At 42.5% G+C, this 19,333-nt stretch overlaps 1 protein-coding gene and 1 long non-coding RNA gene across 8 annotated transcripts in view; both read right to left on the bottom strand.

The window, feature by feature from the left end:
• SMOC2 (SPARC related modular calcium binding 2) overlaps positions 1 to 9,722 on the bottom strand; it is a 132,494-nt gene extending 122,772 nt beyond the window's left edge. For 5 of the 7 annotated variants that reach the window (XM_052695297.1, XM_052695317.1, XM_052695336.1 and 2 more), the window contains exon 1: positions 9,209 to 9,721. In XM_052695297.1, coding sequence (XP_052551257.1) covers positions 9,209 to 9,283 — 75 coding nt within the window. In that variant the 5' untranslated portion in view covers positions 9,284 to 9,721. Of the gene's footprint in view, positions 1 to 9,208 lie in introns of all 7 variants that reach the window. The other 2 variants (XM_052695307.1, XM_052695325.1) reach the window with 1 other exon arrangement.
• Positions 1 to 19,333, bottom strand: part of LOC128086655 (uncharacterized) — a 631,060-nt gene that overhangs the window by 572,460 nt on the left and 39,267 nt on the right. The window lies entirely within an intron of this gene.

Raw genomic sequence — 19,333 nt, 5'->3', positions numbered from 1 at the left:
TGGCCCTTTGCACACTGCAGATCCCCTTTGGCCATGACCACTTTAACAAACCAGCATTGCTGTTTGCTGTGCTTCTGTGGGTTTCTCACCAGCCACCTGGATAAAAGGATAAAGCAATCTCTGTCAATAACATTAACGACATTCCATCTTGGGCATCTAGTCAGAAATACTCTGATTTGGCTCTCTGACTTCCTTCTGTCTTTCCTGGTTTTGCATTTAGTGAAGGCAAACGCTGACATTTCAGAACCGCAGCACTGTATACCCATTTTGCAATGGAGAAAATTACAGCAATAAGTACAGACAAATAAATATTTGACTCCTTTGATTTTTGCCTTCTTCCCTTCAGAAATAACTCAGTTATCAGTGCACGAATACTGCCCTGTAATCTTATTGCAAACTAATGAAATTCCATTACCGAGCAGTGACAGAACTTACTCTGGGAGTTGTTCAGCACCTGGAAAGGGGAAACTTAAACAGAAGAGCAATTTGCCAAATGAATACCCCTTTCAAAAATTCTTTTCCTTTCTCTCAGAAATGTAATTTATGAAGCCTTTCAAGGAGGAAACAAGATGGAAAGATAAAACCTCCTGTACTAAGTTCAGATTTGCAACTAAATCCACTCAGGCTGAAATCCATCAAAAACTGACGTGCTTGAAATCTGCTTTCCCAGGAGGATGGACTCTGAAACTTAACCCTATTACATACAGTGTGGAAAATAAGTTTTCCACTTTCTTTTATCTTGTTTATCATAACTCTTGTAGGTAAACGCTGCAAGAAGAAATCACACAGGTGCATGCAATGAAATGAACAGGGCATACAATTTCTACAGGCTGAAACCTTCCTGGAGTCGAGAGCAGCATGTATTTTAAGGCTACGTTTCCCCTCTTCACACCTGACTATTTTGAGTTCCAAATAATATGCTCCAATACCAACGCTAATGAGTAACTAGTGTCAAGGCAAGGCACAACACTAAAGTGACTTTCTTTTCATAGATCTGAATTCTACCTTTTAATATCTTTTGTTGAGATTTTTCTCATTTGAGGTCCTGCCTGATGAGCAACTGAGTGACAAGTGCTGACAAAAAATGAAGGTTACCTGATTGTAAGCCCTCTCCAGACATAGGCAGCTGGCTCGAAAAATAAGTGTTTCTACTTCTTTCAACCCTTCCCAATGGGGACGGAGGAGACCGTGCTGCTCTTGCACTCCCTCCGGTGGTGGATCCCGAAAGTGCCGTAGAAGAAGACAGGTGACCTCCCTGCCCCCAAAGAGTGCTGCAAAAGCATTGTCACTGGGCTGTTTTTGCAATGGAAAGGACAGGAGAAGAAATAGAGAAAGATGTGTATAAACGCACTCTCTCCTTTCTATCTAAAGTCTCTCAGATCTTTGATGGCTGCTTCCACAAAGTCATCCATCCGACAGACCAGAGACAATTCACTAAACAAATCAACGTAAGTGAAATTAGTCTTCTGTAGCTTCTTTGCTGGCAGTCTTTTTTCTTACCTGTAACCTAATGTGGGGATAAAGGCATCTTTATAATTTGTGCTATCCTCAGCTACAAAGTAGCATACTTGGTACCAAGTTTCACTTATTTGTTTCGATAGCAATTGTGACTTCAAAAAACAACATGTCACAGTGATTTTTCACTCGAACAGATATATCAGTCCACATGATAGCTCCCTCTGAGCAGTGCTGTGCAGCACTACTGGTGTTAAAAAGTGGCCCACAATGACAGTGGTACTTGACAAATGCAACCCTGCAAAGCCCTCACTTTGGCTGAACTAGGTGGTCTTCCTGTGGATCCTAAAGGAAATAAGAAATGTTTAAAACAGTGCAATTAAATGCATTGAGTAATTCCTCACCTAAGCAGATGGCGACAAAGACACATACACTAGCTGGGCCAACTGATCCAGTCACTGTGGAAGCTGTGCTCCTCATGTCCTTACAATGCCTGTCTCTGATGGTTACTCTCTTTCTAAGAGCACCACCTCCCAGCTCAAATACGAATGCAGCGTGTGCTGTATGCCTGTATAAAGTCAGGAGACAGGTAAGTGCATGGCAGGCAGCACTTCATGAGCCCATGTATCCACCAGAACATCACCTTTCCTTCTCCCACTCCTTCAAAGAACTAATGAGACTCAGTGGCAGACTCTTTTACTCAGATTAAACTCCACCACTCCTCTGCTTTACTCTGGATAAGAGCAGGAGAAAGATAATGAAACTGAGTCATTGCCTTCCCTCCCTCACAACCACACATGCCCACAATCTGTAGGTTTTCTTTGCATCAGAGCTTGCTATGTGGATCACAGTGAGTCCATCCTGATTATCATTAAAATGATTTTTTGTCTGCCATTACTTTCATTTTGAAAAATGTACCAACCTCTCCAGACTATTTATGTGCTTATTCACTGACAGTATCTCACTTTAATACTGAACACAAGTCAGAATAGTGATAAATGTATGAGAAATGTAGCCCCACCAAAAGATTCTGAGCACTTTATAGCAGTAATTGTATCCTAAGGATCTGTAAAATACAGCATGCAGGCTTGACATAAATAAAGAGCATTCCAGAGCAGTGGAATTCTTCTTTGTTTTCACATAAGTACTCTTTAGGTGCTCTAGGATAGAGTTGAAGATTTATGGCATATGTATGACAGCTAATTTGTATGCAGTTTGAAAATGAACACCTAAAGACAGGCAAGTATATTATTACATCCCCAGAACAAATTTAAGATAATACAAAAGAAGAAAGGATCTTTACTTGGTGTCTCAGAAGATGACAGAATAAGCAGTCTGAAGTAAACGAAGAAAAAAGGCAAGGTTTGAATAGGTTTGAGGTAAGCATTCTTGAGTGAGTTTTCTAGCAGCACATTGAGAAAGCCAGGCAGAGAGTTGGAATGGATCGCCTTCAGGAAATGTTTTCTCTCTCTGTCCTGACAAGAAGTCTAGGATGTATTCTCTATTAGCCTGGATTTTCGGCAGCTGATGAAATGCTTACTGGTCATTTCTGAAAGCTAATAAATTAGAAAGGGGGAAAAAAATCACTGAAGGGCAGTTACTAACTCATCAAGGCAATATCTTCTGCCAAGACTGACTAAAACTTCAGTTTGCAAAACTGACTCCACATAAACTTATTTCCCTGGGTTCGTGTTAAGGCATGATAATGTGTTAATGTTGCTTTTTTGAAGACAATTCATAATTTAATACAGTAATATTAAGAAACCATCTGCTACCAAATGTTACCTCATCAACTGAAATCCCAGTCAGTGCACTCTAGGGTGGCTTTCACCTTCCTGAAACCAAAGTTCTTGCTTTCTACGCACACCACCACACTACACCAAAGACTGTAATTCAGCACAATTCCCTGCATAGATAAGACAACTAGACAAAAATCAAAATAGTGTAGGAAGAACTGCACAGTTATTTATGCTACACCAGCTCTTCTCTGCACAGTCAGCTTTCTTTTCTTGAAGGCAATTACCAAGCGTTGCCTATGGACAAATTTTTCCCACATCTTAAATTTTTCCTCCCTTTCCTTTGGTATCAATTATTCTCTGTGATATCAGCACACTGTAAACTGCATTTTTTTTCCTGATGCAATTCCTCTTTCCAGGGTTCCAGCCAGAGTTACAGTGGAAAGTGTCTTATTTACCACAGTAGATAAAATGAAAGCAGTGTGTATTGATTAATAACCAGAATTTAATAAAGAAGTGTCAACAGTAGCATGCCCCATGAGAATATGTGGGGCCATCAAGATCAAAACAACCAGTGTCACTATACTTTGATTCTAGAACATAGCAGAGAGAAAGAGGAGGGGAGGGCAGTACTCATACAGTCAAAAACAATTTTCATAGCCTTTCTGAAGAAAGTTTTCCAGCTTTGCACCATGACATGGCCAGCATTGTCAATCTGGAATCTGAACTTTCTAGAACTCTACCTCCAAACATAACATTGAAACAACCTGAAGTATTTCCTTCACAGAATATTTAGAAACATGTAGGGATTGATCCTGAAGTAAACAAACAGATTTGGAAATCTCAGTGTCCTTAGTAAAATCTAACTCCATTACACAGCTTCCCAAAGATTGCAGGAATTTGTTCAGATAAAAATGCCACTCCTCAACCAAACTCAAATCATTATTTGCTGCTCAAAAATAGGTCTTTGATCTCAAACCTTTCTTACTCAGTTTTTTTGATTTTCGAGCGCCTCTGCACTTCCTGGTCTCAGGCCCAACAGGAAATGGAGGTACCAAAATACCATGAAAATGGCTGCGCCTGTGGTAAATCTGGTCTGGCTGAAGAAGTGGAAACGCTAGCAATGTCCTGAGTGAGCCAGATCTTGAAAAGACTTGTAGCCTGATTTCCAAACCAACACAGACCAGATAGTTTTTGGATAGCAGCTAAACCTACGGAGACTTCTCAAAGCAAACCAAACCCTGGGATTTACCAGCTTTCAAGGAATAATTGTAGCTATTCTTTAAGGTATTCAATGGGCAACAATGGAAGGATGAAAATATCACAAGTGGTCAAAGCATGTGTGATTTACCTCTTTCTGTTTCCTTTGTCCTGCTCTTCCTTCCCCATTGACAGTCAATTCCACTCTTTGCTTCTAGCTTTACAATCTTCCTGGTGAGAGGTTGACTTGCCATCTCCATTATGTATTTCATATAGTAAGGTACAGTTTATGTTGACTGCATGCAGAAATATTACTTTTAACAGCTGATCAAAGGTTTTGCTGACACTTTCAATAATAAATCCTCACAGGTTTTTGGCTTGTTTCTTTAATGAGAAATGTCTTGAGAGAGAATTTATAGCAAGGAGGCATTGTTGAAAGCACTTTATTTTCAGAGTTGATGTACCCTTGATTGTACCAATGCCCATTTGCAGTAACAATGCTACTAGGATCTGGAGCCACTTATGGTCTTATTTATGGTCTTGGTTTTTGAGTCAGAATTAGAGTAATTTTTCCAAATGTTTGTGTTTGCAGGCGCCATCCAAATGGGTCCTTAACTTGGAAAGATTTGATTGTACTGAGCTTCCCTTTACTGAACTACCTTAGTCGTCCATCTCATACTGGTGAGTATAAGTATATATATATATCCAGGGCATTAAATACTATTGAATACTCACAAAGCATGTGCCAGGGGAGAAAAAGAAAACAATTATTTCCTGAAATATTCAGCCTCTGATGAAAGAAACTTTTAACAGGCTCATTTCAAGGTGCTCATTTCAAGAAGTGATTTCTAGCAGACTTTCTTCCCTTGTAAGGCCTAGGATCAATACTAGATAGATAAAGACATGCAGCTCAGCAAGGCTTTGAAAGCACGAAATTAAATAGTTTGTGGTATGTTACAAGTCATGAAAATTTTAAAATAAGAAACCAGTTGTGTCCTACTGTTTGTACAAGCACACACACAACACTGTAACTGATACAAAAGCTAAGCCGGTGGTTCCAAAAACACGGCAAAACAATGCCAAACTAATGTGGAGATAAGCATGGTGATCTTAAGCTTATTCTTTCTTCAAAACACTATGTTTCAAAACAAAAGTACCTATAGCCTCAAGATATGACTATTCCTCTAATATAATATGCCAGTAAGGCTCAGCCATCACCAGTTTACTACACTGAGAAAGAATAGGTGCATATCGTTGAGCAGAATAAAAACACAGCATCGAAAAAGCATTCCAACAATGTAATACAAGAATTCCAGGCTATTACCTGACTTTCAATAAACAAGGTAACTCTGAAGATATTTTGTGTAAATTAAGAATGTTTTACATTATTATTTGACACAAGGGGAGGAAAAAAACAGGAGCAGCCAAATTGGCTACAGTCCCTCCAAATCTCACAGTTTCTTATGAGACAGCTCCCAGTTTACCTTCCCAAAATGAAAGCCATTGTTCTGTTGCCAATGTTTGTTTATTTGAAATAACAATAAGTAGAATACTAAATAATGCTCTCCTCCACCATCCATCCTTGTGGCTCAGTTAGTAACTCAGAACTGGAATATCACATTTCCCCCCACTGTGCCTATTTCTGCAATATGTTTCTAAACAGGAGACAAGTCCAGGAGCAGCTTTAGCAGAGAGTAATTTTTTACCACAAGAGGCCAAGATTGCTACAAGTTTAAAGTTGCTTTGGGCTATGTCTAAGCCAATGAACCCACAAATACTTAAAAATTCTCAGACCTTGGTGCATATCTTGGCTTCCCAAAAACGATTCAGCTCTTCCTTCATGCTTCTCCTCTGCTCTGGTACACAGATGGAGACCCAAGCATGTAATCTAATGAAAAGTATGACATCTAATACAAAAACATTATTCCTAATTAAACAAGGATACAGGTCTATAGCTGCTGGAAGTACTGTCTGAAAGCAATACTTGCTCTACTTCTGAAGCTAGCAAGGACATCAAGCTAAAATAGCTCAGAAAGTTGTTTTGCCAAATTAAAAACGTAACGTACCTAGTGTCCCCTCACTGCCCAGCCATCACCCAGTTTGTCTCTCAGAACCCAGAGTTGTTCAAAAGGTAGGCAATAAAAAAAAGTCCGATTCATACAGCCAACTTCTGAAAGAATGACACTGATGCCAGGAGCTTCATTAAAGTAATTCTTGCTAGAGGAAACATGAACTGTACTATCACAAGGTTGCTACGGTTCATCTTATGGCAGATTTACCACTGTGGTTAAGGAGACTGTGCCTCTGCTGTTATTGCCACCACCTGGCAAGCCGCATATCCCTGACAGTGTGCTATCATTAGGATTAGGCACAACCTTCCCTATAATCATCCTGCAGTTTTCATAAAACTCTCATCTAGAGAGAGAGGATAAGACATGGGGAAGTGTTCTGTCCCAGTGGCATCTGGATATTTTTCTTTCTAATTCTAACCACAAACAATAGGGGAAACTTCATCTGATGCACAGAAAAGAATGGTAGTTCTCTGTCATTAAATAAGGGCACAGCAGGTGAAAAGAAAGTCATGCATTTCTCTGTTGTTCCTACATGGCCTGGGTTTGGTTTTCGTTACAATTGGGCAGATCTCACTCACGAATATCTGAGAAATGTGTGGGAAGGGGTTATACAGTCTGTGAGCTATAAGCAAAATGACTGCGGGAGTGAAGAATGATTTAGTGATGGTACTTGTTGCTGTTACAGTGTAGTTGGTTTGGTTTTGTTTAAACAGGGAAGTACACAGATAGCAGAAAGTAAACCTGCCTCGTGCCACCAGAACTCAAAGTTTAGTCTTGCAAGAAGTGCAGAGCATGTATGCATGAGTGTGTGTGTACTGTTTTTTTACCACGCGTGTCTGTCAGCTCATTACCCATTTTATGGAATGATTCACAATGTACACTGCTACTCATATGTGCTGGCCATCTCTGTAAGAAGAGCACAGCCAGCAGGAAGATGAGGATGGGCTCACTATGGCCCAACAGCAACACGTCCTGCTATTCCTACCAAAACGTTTGACTTTTGCTCAGATTGAAAGTTTAAAGCCTCCAGCATTGATACCTCTTTGGTAGCACAGGGCTGGGGATTCCACCAGTACTAACTTGTCTGATCACGGCTCATAAAGATGCACACTACTGTAAGGTGCAGAAATGAATTATGCACACTCTGGCTGGGTGAGAGGGGGAATGGAGAGGATGTAGATATTTCTGCAGCAGCTGAAGTCAAACGCATCCACATGAGCTGATGCCATTTAATTTTTAAAGGGTTTTCCTAAGTGCCCTCAACCAGATTTTTATTCCTCCAGCTTTAGGGAGGCAGGCAGCCATCCACTGAACAACAGTCACATTCAACAGAGCCTTGCAGACACACATGGAGAGGCTTTGGTGTCATTTCATTCAGGGAACATTTTAAAGTGATATAACAGCCACCATCACTCCTATTTTACATTTGGGCATATTCAACATTTCTGATTTACTTCTATGCTAATATTTAGAACTTTTAAAATGCATCTTAGAAATAATATAACATGTAGTCTCTTGCAAACTCCCTTTACATATTTATGAAAGTGAACTTGGAATTAAATTACAGTGTTACCCTGTTAACTGGAATAAGGTACCACCTGAGGCCCCACGGGTGCTTCAAATGAGGTTTTTAAAAGAGAAAAAAAAAAATAAATAAATAAAAAAAATCACTGCAGTTTCTCTGTCCCTCACTTGGAAATGTCACACACTATAAAATCCACAAAGCATTCCTTCAAGGTTTTCAATTGTCAGATTCTAAACTCCAAATCATTTCAAAAGAGGAAAAAAAAAAAAAAAAAAAAAAAAGAGAGAAAGAGAGAGAAAGAGAGAGAAAGAGAGAGAAAGAGAGAGAAAGAGAGAGAAAGAGAGAGAAAGAGAGAACAAAAAGCAATCCACCAAGATGAGAAGGCAAGACTTCCCCTGAAGAATTTCAGGTATGAACAGCTCAGACCCCCCCCCCCCCCTCCGCCCCAACTTTTCCTTGAGCTTTCCCTGTCTGCCCCCTCCCCACTGAATAGAAAGATAAAAAGAAAACAGCTCTCAGTATTTTGCAGAGGGTTGTTTTCTGAAAGATCGAGACAAAAATAGGGTCTATTTCACTTTGCAACTGCCTGTGACTTCAGCATAATAAACTCCAAGGGGCAGAGCCTTCACCAAAACACTTAAAAAACAGCTTCCAAGGGATACTCCTTGCCCGTTATGTTTACTCAAGCACTTGTTTAAAAACATTTAAGGAAAATGTTTTTATTTCTACAGATTGCATTAATTATAGCTTTGCAAACACTGTGAGCCCTACAAGAAGGCTGCACTAGCTATTAGCTGCAAACCTCAGGTCTTGGCTGGAGAAGTGGTTATGGCTTATTTAGCAAGCCTAATGAATTGGCTCACCCATCTCCACGCAGGGTTCCATGTTTAGCATCATGGAGTCTGGAATAGCCAAGCAGGGCTGTTTCCAGCCTCTTTATAAGCAAAAATAAAATGAAATCGGTCAACCAAAAGCAGTCCGCAAGCAGACCTCACTGCAGCGCTCTTCCCCTTCGGGAAAGAGAAGCGGCACCACGGGCATTAACTCTGGCCCGAAGCTCTGCGGAGACCCACAGGAAACTTCCTCCGCGCTCCCCCGGCAGAAGCGCAGTACCCGCTGCAGAGAGCGGGGCCGGGCGGGGCGGATGGGTCCTCCGGGCCGGGACAGCGGCGGTCGCCGGCTCAGGTGCGCCCCGGGGCCGGAGCGGCGGGCGGCCTTACCGTGAGTGCGGAGAGCTTCTGGGCCGGCACGGCGGGGAGCAGCTCGGGCAGCAGCAGCAGCAGCGGCACCCACATCCTGGGGCTGCGGCGGGCAGCAGCTCCGGGAAGCGGAGAAGGGGGACTATCCCCGGGATGTCGCTCCCCCCAACGCCCGCTCTCAGGCTGGGAGGTCCCCGCTCAGGTCCTTTTCTAGTTTTTAACCCTCACCCCTTGGAGCTCGGGGCCGGGAGCGCAGCCGGCAGTTTTCCTCCCCTCTCCACGTCTACCGGGCAGGGAGCGGCGGCTCGGAGATGCTCCCCTGCCTCCTCCTCCCTCGGGGCTCCGCGCCTCCGGGCCGCCCTTTCTCCCCTCCGGTTGCGTCCACCCAGCGGTGGGGGAAGAGGAGATAAAGCTGGGGGGGGTGTGTGGAAGGCTGGACCCTCCCACACCTCCCCACCGTGTCCGCCGCCTGCGAGGGGAAGGCACTGCCGCTGCGGCGGGGCTGGCGGTGTGCGACCTCGCCGAAACGCTCGTTCCCTTTTCCTCTTATCCTCCCCCTGCCCAGCCCGGCCTCCGCTTTCTCCTCCCAGACTTCGCGGGTTAACCCTCCCCGATGCTCCGGGGGGCGCCGGCTTGCCCCCCCTCTACTTCAGAGGGGCTCGTTCTCCCCCGCCTCCTCCTGCAGCACCACGCACAAATCCGGGAAGCGCGGGCCGGGGGGCTGAGCCCCTACCCGTGCCCGGGACACCCGGTAGCGGAGCCCGTGGCAGGACGCGGGGCAGTCGCACATGCACACACGAAGGGTAGCGGGCGCTGCTCACACGGAGCGGAGCACCCCGAGGAGTTGCAGGTTGCTTCGCATGCAGTCCATGCCAGGTGAAAGCTCCCTCCTGGCAGTTTTGCACTTTTCTGCCTTGTCTTTTGGGATGCATGTAAAGAGATTTTCTTATTTCCTTAGTTAGAACAGTCAGAAGATCTCCTCTCCCCTGACTTCCTGAAATAAACCGTTTTTACTGCATTTTTTTGTCAATGAAGGAGTTCCCCGCTCCTCCCCTGAGACCCGCAGCTCTCTGCCAGCCTGCAGCGATCCCTGTGGCTCAATGGTTCTTTATTTTTGGGTGTGCTCATCTTTGGGAGGCTGCAAAGTGGTGCACACGCAGCACACCAGTGACATTTCCCCTAGGAGTCCAGACCTGACATCGCTGGCTTGTCATGCCTCCTGGGGATGGAGCAACAGCCTCACGCACAGTGAACCAAGGCAGAGAGAGGTGGAAATCAACTGCAGACAGATCTGTGTGCCCTGCTTGGGACAGCCACCGCTGGCTGTTCCAGATCCTGTAATGTTCAAAGCATGCAGCCAGCAATGTGGTCACCATTTTGCCAGATCTCAGCTGGGCACCTAGAGCAGTAAAAAATTGGAGTTTTTATAAAACAACGTGATAACACAAAGTCTGTGAATGTCTGAATGTTTTCTTAATACCTCCTGGACTTTTTAAATGGGAAAAATGAAAGATAAAGAAATCAACATATGGCATTGCCCAGGTCACAGCTGGCTTGGGACCCTTCCCTCCACCATGCAGACCCCCAACAGTCTCCCTCTAGCAGCACCTAGCAGATGCTAGCAGCGAAAGCAGGGATAGCAGATTGCCATTTGATGCAGTAAGCAGGACCTTTTTTTCCAGCTGTTTCCTCTCAGCTGGGATGGTGGTAAAATCTTATGATATTACAGAATCACATAGAATCACAGAATGGCCAGGGTTGGAAGGGACCTCAAGGATCATGAATCTCCAACCCCTCTGCCACATGCAGAGCCACCAACCTCCACATTTAATGCTAGACCAAGCTTCTCACGGCCCCATCCAACTTGGCCTTGAACACCTCCAGCGATGGGGCATCCACGAACTCTCTGGGCAGCCTGTTCCAGCACCTCACCACTCTCTCTGTAAAGAATTTCCCCCGGACATCCAACCTAAATCTCCACTCCCTCAACTTAAAACCATTTCCCCTCGTCCTGCTGTTATTAACCCTTTCAAAGAGTTGATTCCCCTCCGTTGTTTCTGTCAGAAGAAGAAGGAGTGTTTATTCTTATTGACCATGCATCCAGCCATCCATGTTGTGTCCCCTCCAGCTAGGCCCTGTCCAAGTGTTCACAGAATCACATAGAATCACAGAACCCTAGGAGCTGGAATGGGATCTCTGGAGATCACATAATCCAGTCACCTGCTAAAGCAGGTTCCCTACAGTAGCATAAGAAAGTGTCCAGGTGAGTTTTGAATACCTTCAGAGGAGACTCCATGACCTCTCTGAGACACCAGTTCCAGTGCTCCATCACTCCCACAGTCAAGAAGTTCTTCCTTGTGTTACCTCTTTCATTCATCAGTTATCCTTCATGTGGACCTAGTCTCATTTTCCTATAATCAAGCCTCTCATTCCTGTTGCCTTGTCAGTGCAGTCATTGTCATTGCAGCCCTCTTCTTTCTCCACCAGTCCTTCTCAGTCTGCCTCCCAGTCCCATTCCTCTTCGTTGCCATACAGCCCTGCAGCCCCGTGGCTGCTTTCCCATCTGCCACACTCTTTGTAGCTTGCTAACCCCACGGCCCTTTCACCATCAGCACAGTGGTGCCATTCGGCTGGGCAAATGCTCTACACAGCAGACACTACTAAATGGCATGGCAGTTTGGGTTTGACACTGTAGAAAGAATCCAAGCTCAGAATAGATGAGAAATTTATCTAATAAAAACAAGCCTCAGGTTTTTGAGGGTTTATAATGTCATCAAATTTCAGTGAATTTCCAGAGTTGGCAATAGCCAAAAGGCCAAAGTGGGAAGGAAGTCTGGAGTCAAGAAACTGGTGGCATTATGGTTTCAAAATAAAAATTCATTGCCAAAATATACGTTATTATTTTGTCTAATGTCATTTTTCCAACTTATTTCTCAAAAGAGATTTGACTATTCTACATAAAATTTATTCTTCCCTTTCTTTTCCTCCCATCCCATAAGATAACTAAAGAGCCTAAAGAAAATATTTTTAAACGAAAGTGTGAGACCAAGTGATAAAAATACTGGCAACAACTAAGCAAATTAAAATAGCGTTTGGTAGTGTAAAATGCAAAGTGACTGTAACAGGCAGAGCTACCAGTCACCACCGTGGTGGTAAGAAAACTACCTGCCTTCAAGTACTTACAGTCTGCTAAGATAAAGGTATAATAAGGGAAAGAAATGTTATTCCTTGTTATAGGTGTGGGAAGGACTATGGGAGAATCGTGATTACGATTCTTCGCATAGAATCATAGAATCGCTCAGGTTGGAAAAGACCTTAAAGATCATCGAGTCCAAACACAATCTATCTCTCATTTAAGAATTTTGGCAAATTGCCAAAAGGTCCCCTTTGCACAGATGGCACTGAAGGAAAATTCTGTTTTCCCTTTCTTGCTCCAGTTTGAGCGGTGGTTTTACCCAGAGAGAGCACAGGCCCTCTCCCACAGCCTGATGTGTTCTGAGTCACAGCAGGGTGCATTTTGACCCAGGCACCTCCTTCTCCATTCCAGGACCATGTCCAGACTTGATCTGTGCAGCATTAGGAATTGTACATAAGCTTTCTGAGGTCCTATGTGGGTTCTTGCACAATGAGACCCACATCATCTCCTTTTTCCCAGCTCTTTCCAGAACTGTATGCTCAGGAAGCTGTAGAAAGCAACTCAAGTTGCTTAAAAGATTGAGCCTCACAGTGTAATCCTGTTCAGTTTAGTTTAACAGCAATATATCCAAATATACAGGAAATACTCAGTGCAATGTACTGGAACATGACAACTTCCCTTTCCTATCTTTAATCAGGTCAAAAAATGGAAAAGGAAATTATATCTTGTCTGTAGAGTTGTTCAGGCAGCTTTAAAATCCCGCAGACAGTTGGCCATTCTGTATTAAATTCATCAGGATTGTTCCAATAAGAATGTTGGAAATTCTAACTGAGAAAGGAAAAATTGTCTGGCTCCTAAGTATCAAGACTATGGAAAGTAAATCCTCTTTTAAGTTTCAGTGCAGGACTGCATGCAAAAGGATGGACCGCAGGTTCAAAAAGAGCTATGTTACTTGGCTGAAGTATGTAAGGATTCAGGAGTCTGCTTCTCATTGCAGGATCAATTGGTTGGCAGAAGATTACACAATTTGTAGGAAGAGATTCTTTTTCTCCTATGTTTTATGACACCCACTGTGAAAGAATTACTAGGCAAAACCTTGGAATATTAATAGAGAGTAATATCGAAATTCAAAGAAGTTGTTCTTGTATTACTTAGAGAATATGCAGATATTTATAGACATATAAACATGTACAGAACAATTATTTCTATGTCATATGTCCAAAAAGAGACTTTCCCTCTTAGGTTTCTACATTGTTGAGCGTCACAAAGTGACAGAGACTGACAAGATCAGCAGAAGCACAAATAAAAAATATTTTTTAAAAAAGCAAATAATACTTAAAAAAATAAAATATTATCAGTATAGCTTCTTATAAACAAAATTAATAAATCAGAACCAATTGACATCTGTAGAAAGTCTCCTGGGGCTTTAATGTGGATATGAATGAAAAGACCAGATGGCAACACCAGATTTTAGCCCTACCATACCTGTGGTATTACACTGTATTCACAGTGCTATTCACAGTACTTGACATATGACTGCTCAAAAGAAAAAAAAAAAAAGAAGGAAAAAAAAAAAGGTATGTTTAATTTAAAGAAATAATAAAACTCTCTGCTGTCTTAGTTATTTGTGGTAGTATGGAAAATGGCATCCCAGAGATATGTAGGAGGTAGCAAGTCTTAATCAAAAAATAAAACTGACTCATTCTTTTATTATTTTTTTTAAGTAGAAATGATCTTTGTAAACTTCTCAAATGTGCAGTTTGTTTTAACACAGCCATGAGCAAACAGCTGATGACTGAGACATGCTCTGTGCCACATGAAATGTAGAGTGGAATTTTTGAAAGTGTTTATAGGAACCAGGAGCTGAGATCCTGTTTTGGAGAGCTACAAAGGAGAGCCAAATCCTAGTCCCAAAACACCAAGACCCACATATTATTTGACCATTAAAAATAAAGCCATCAAACCAGCCATTTAGAAAGGGAACAGAATGTAGAAATAAAGCAAAAGTTGCGACTGCTTAGGAAGAACAGACCCATGCATAACTGGCTTTCCTTGGATAGCTTCAAAAAATGTCATCCTTAGGTGAGATCTTCCAGTATCATCATGTTGCATTTCTTATGATTAAAGATCATGATTTGGAGTTTTATCACACTTTAACGAACAATCAGCATGATGGAAAGGACTTAATCCTTCAGGCCAATGACAACAGCACCACACATGCTGCTCTGTATCTTGTAGGGTGAGAGCTAGAACATTTCCCATCTGTCAGAGCCACAGTTCTGTTGGTTGTTGTAATGCAGGGAGAGGCATTGTTACTGACTCACTCACCTTACATTAAACCATCCCTCATCGTTTTGTGGCCCCTTCCACCCAAACATAGACCTTGGAACAGTGCAATTGGGATCAGGAGCAAACCCTGAAAAAACCAGCCCTCTCCTCTGTTAGATGAACACCTAGGATGACAAAAAGGATATGAGCACTGATAGAGGGAATAAAGAAAAAAAAACAGGCTTTTGGAAATGTTCCTGACAAACTTAGTCTGCTCTCTGATCATCAGGAGACAAAGACAAGACTCTATGATTCTCAGAGCCATGGAAAGAAACAATAGTTTGGAGACAGCCACTGGGAGGAGCCCAGGCTGGGAAAAGATATGTTTTTCTCCAGTGCTAGATTTACTAGATTTACATCAATGCTGAAATTCTTACAAAAATTGGCTATTACGTGACGTGAAATATTGACTGCAACATGCTTTCCTTAGTGCTTAGCAGAGTAGCTGAAGCAACACAGGATGAAGGTGAAAATCAGAATATAAAATAACAGCGGAATATTTAAGTCATAAAATAGCTTTGAAATCTTGCCTCATATTTTTTCCCTTCCTTGACCAGATTTATTCTGCTCTCATTACCTGTTTGTTTTATGTCTCATCACTTGTGGAGGAAGATCTTTCCAGAAAATGAAGGAGTGAACCATTTGAATGAGGTCTTCCTATCAGGACGATCCTGGACAGCTGTCAGAGACATGCTACCCCATCCCACCATCCCAAATGTGCTGTTCTCAGAAGAAGAGGAAGAAGTTTGTGGTGGGGTCGGATGGAAATGCTTTCATAGGAAAAGTGTGGCATTTTAGTGGAAATTTCATATGGCTTCAAATGTGGAATAAAAAGCTAGGTTAGGTGAATGAATATTTCTTATTACCAGTACCCAGCACTGACAGTTGCATTGTGTACCATCTTGCTATTTCAGATTTGTAAACCCATAGTAATGAATAAATTGTTATGTTCACATGCTTCTCCCTCAGCCCAGCGTAAAGTCAGCTTGTGGTGCCAGGCCAGCCTCCTGTGGGCACAAGGTGTTTGTCAATGTGATTGGCTCCCAGGCTCGGTGTTCACCGCACCGAGCAGCCTCAGCCCAGGAACCAAAGCCTAACTGGGCCTGGTGCCAGAACCACATCATCATCACTAGCCACTAGCAGAGAGCAGCCCAGGACAGGAAGGAGAGCACCAGGAAGCTTCCTTTGGCCTTCTTGCATCCTCCCGTCTATACAAGAAACACAGGCTTTAGTGCTCAAAGACTAACGCTCTTTAAAAAGATGGGAAGTAGGAAGTGGCAGAGACTCGTTGCTCCTCTGTGCATCTGCCCCTCTTTCTTACCCCAGAAAGCCTCAGGCCTTGGTTGCCTTCAGTGGGCAGGCAGAGTGGCAAGCAATTCTGGTGAGAAAGGCATTATCAGCACCCTGTGCTCTGTGCAAGGATGGCCATCCTTCACCTAGCCAGGATCTGCTTTGAAGTGGATAGCAGTAGTTTTCAGTGTGTTGAAAGTCATCTTTTTTTCTTACCTTCAGAAAGAGGAAAAAGCTGACAAATGATGAGAGAAGTTTAGTTAAACCTTCAAGAAAAATAATTTGTCAAAAATACTTTTTTCTCTTTTTTTTTTTTTTTTTTAAATGATTTTAATTGGCTGTTTTTTCCCAGTCGGTAAAAACAGGTAAATTTCCGTAGGTAGAGTGGCAGCAGTGAATATGGCTCCATTTCTGCTCTTAACCAGTTCTTTCCTTGTGGATTTACTCAGTATTGCAGAGCCTGTGGTTTTCATGGGCTTCCCATTTGCCATACCAAAAGCTACTGGCTGCACCTCCTACCACTAGTTTTGTTACTTTTGCTGACTACTAAACTAATTAACAATCACACATTTTGGAGAACATGTTGGTAACTGCCAAGGTCGCTTCAAAATCCTTAAAAAATCCTGTAGCGTAATGTCAAGAACTCAGCTGGGCATGTGTTGCTTTACCACTTTAGAGAAAGGACAATATTATCTTTTTGTTTTAAAGCAAGGCAAAAAGCAGAATGTTTTATGGTTTTTGGCAGACTGGTCTTTGTTGCTAGCGTTTCCCCTTAGGCTGAATTAGTGGTAAGCTGCTGGCTGCCTGTATCTCTGAGGCACATGGAAGTAAAGCATAAAGGAGGTGGCAAAGAGACAAATTTACAGCGAGCACTAAGTAGAAAGACATCATGAACGACTGAATAAGGGCTGTCTGCTTAGACAAACAACCTGCCCAGGGTTTTTCAGTGTGGGGCTGACGTGAGGCAAAAAGTTCATCTCTCAGAGCTGAAGAAACCTTTTCTTTCTCGCTGTGGTTTTAAATCTCTGACAGGCTCCATAAACATTAATCTATAAGGTGTTTAAAATTTTGTGCCTTAGCAAAGATCTGTGCGGGTTCTGTGGTTTGTATTTATTTCTGCGGAGTGACTGTGTAATGAGAAGAAAGATTCTTGCTTTTGAAGTGTAAACACTGGCCCACTTGAGAGACAGAGATATGAATTACACTAAATATTTAGTAAATGATTGGTTTCAACTGGGAGAATAAAGTACTTTGCATTGGAAAAAATACAGAAAAAAAGAGCAGGAAAAAAAATCCAGTTTCATAACTATTTTTCCAAGAAAGAATGTGAAACACTATCTGTAACTGGCACCTTGTAACCTTTAGGTCATATGGCTTTTCCTGAGCTCATGACAACAGCTGATCGGAAATTCTTGTGTGAAATACGACTTCACAAATGCTTCTGTCAGAAAACAGCCAGTATGCAAAAGCTGTGTTCTTCACAGAGGCATATCAGAATGCAACATCATCTTTCTTGGGAAAGACTTGTTGGGCTGAAATGGGCTTCTGTTGAAAATCAGGTAAAGTTCTGCCTCTGATACTAGCAAAAAGGCTGCTTTTTGAGCGCAGGAGAGACTGCTTCCAGTTCCTGCTTTGCCTGACTGAAACTGAGCTCTGCCACCTTCTGTCCTAATAACCAGTTTATTGAAGTGTCTTGAAGCAGCTCTGATGGATGAGCATAGAAGGACAGAGAGAGCTTTTGGCAGCCAGTGTTACCAGGACTGGGGAAATGTTTATGCCAGTTGAAAGTCCCAAGCAGCTGGCTAATGTGGAGGCCCCGTTTGATTTCTCATGAAAAGCTTTTTTTCTGGTGCTCTATCTCAACAACAACAACAACATCAACAAAAGTCTTGTAGTGGTGTTGGCAAAAAACCACTTGTGTTGCCAGGATGTGTCGTTTCATCCTTGGAAGCAGTACACTGCTGGGAGTTGCACCACTCCTCTGGGGATTATTGATTTAAAAATTCCAGCACAGGAAAAAAAAAAAAAAAAAAAAAAAAGTATTTGAGAACATTTGGCATTAACAATTTTGGGTTTTGCACATTTTTACAGAAAAAGTAAATATAAGTTGGCTAATTTCTATGCCTAAGCAAATATTCTATGGTGCTTTGTTAGACTGGGGCTGACACTAGGTTAGAGAAGAAAAGCAAACAAACAACAGTGTTACTTTTCTTTGAGATTTGTTGGTGGCCAGCCCGATTAACTAAAAAAAAAAAAAGTGTTGCCCTTAATTCCAGTAATTTGTATTGACTTCAGTTGAAGTCGTCTTGTGGATCTGAAAGAATTTGGCCAAAAAATATTATCACTGCTCTTTTGCTCACAGGTTTGACATATTTCATATGGAGATGTTTAACTAAATATCAGAAAGCTGATCAGCTGCCACCATGGCAGTCAGTGTAGATTCTAAGGCCAGACTTGGTGTGTTTTATCTCAGTACTGCAAATCAGCAAAGAAATGTGCAGAGCAACAGAAAGCAGGTCTGCCATTCCAGGGGGCATTACAGTAAGTCTGGACTCTGCAAATGTCCCCTGGACAACTTGCCTCCAGTGGAGTGCCTGAAAAACCATGTCCCATAGTTTGGTACATCGGTGCCTAATCCACAAAATTAGGACGACTCCAGAAAGCAGGCTTCTGCATACAGCCAGGGCAGTGCCTAGGAGTATCAGCAGTCCTTGAGCCATCATTTGTGCCTCGCTGTGAAGCTGTCCCTGTTTTCCTCCTACACAGCTCTGAGCTATTGCCTTTTCTCTACTGTGCCTTCCTCTAGTGGGGAGGCAGGATTTGGCTTTTCTCTCCAAGATGCCTCACTGCTCCGAATGCCATTAAAAATATTTTATTCATTTCTGTCAGAAACCCAAAGTGTGAAAGAATTTTAAGTACAACATTACTTTACAAATGCTCTGAAAGGTATGTCCAGCCTGGATCTGAGCTCAGTTGTCCCAGCCGGCAGGAATGAGGATAGTCCTTTTCTCTCTCAAAGATGAAATTTGTATGTCTGCCAACTCCATGCAATTACAAGCCCCAAAGAGGGTCTATTCCAGCGTAACTAGAGATCTATGGGCTTTGGCATTTCGTGTATCAATTACCACTTAGTGCTATATCACCAGGCCAAGATGGGAATTTCCTTTGTGGGGAGACCTCTTTTATTAATAAAAGACAAATCACATTCATTCTCCAACATCAAGCTCAGCTGGCTCATTTCTTTTCTGTCCCCAAACGCAGAACTCCAGTTGAATGCTCCTGGGGAGTATCCATTCTCTCTTGCTGGTCTCTTTGCTCTCATTTAATTCTGCCTTCAATACACACAGATTTTTTTCTCAGTGCAGCTAATTCCCATTCCAAAAAAATAATGA

Source organism: Tympanuchus pallidicinctus, unplaced genomic scaffold (assembly GCF_026119805.1).
Source record: "Tympanuchus pallidicinctus isolate F22 unplaced genomic scaffold, pur_lepc_1.0 scaffold1, whole genome shotgun sequence".
Taxonomy (NCBI): Eukaryota; Metazoa; Chordata; class Aves; order Galliformes; family Phasianidae; genus Tympanuchus; species Tympanuchus pallidicinctus.
This window is presented reverse-complemented; position numbering and strand designations above follow the sequence as displayed.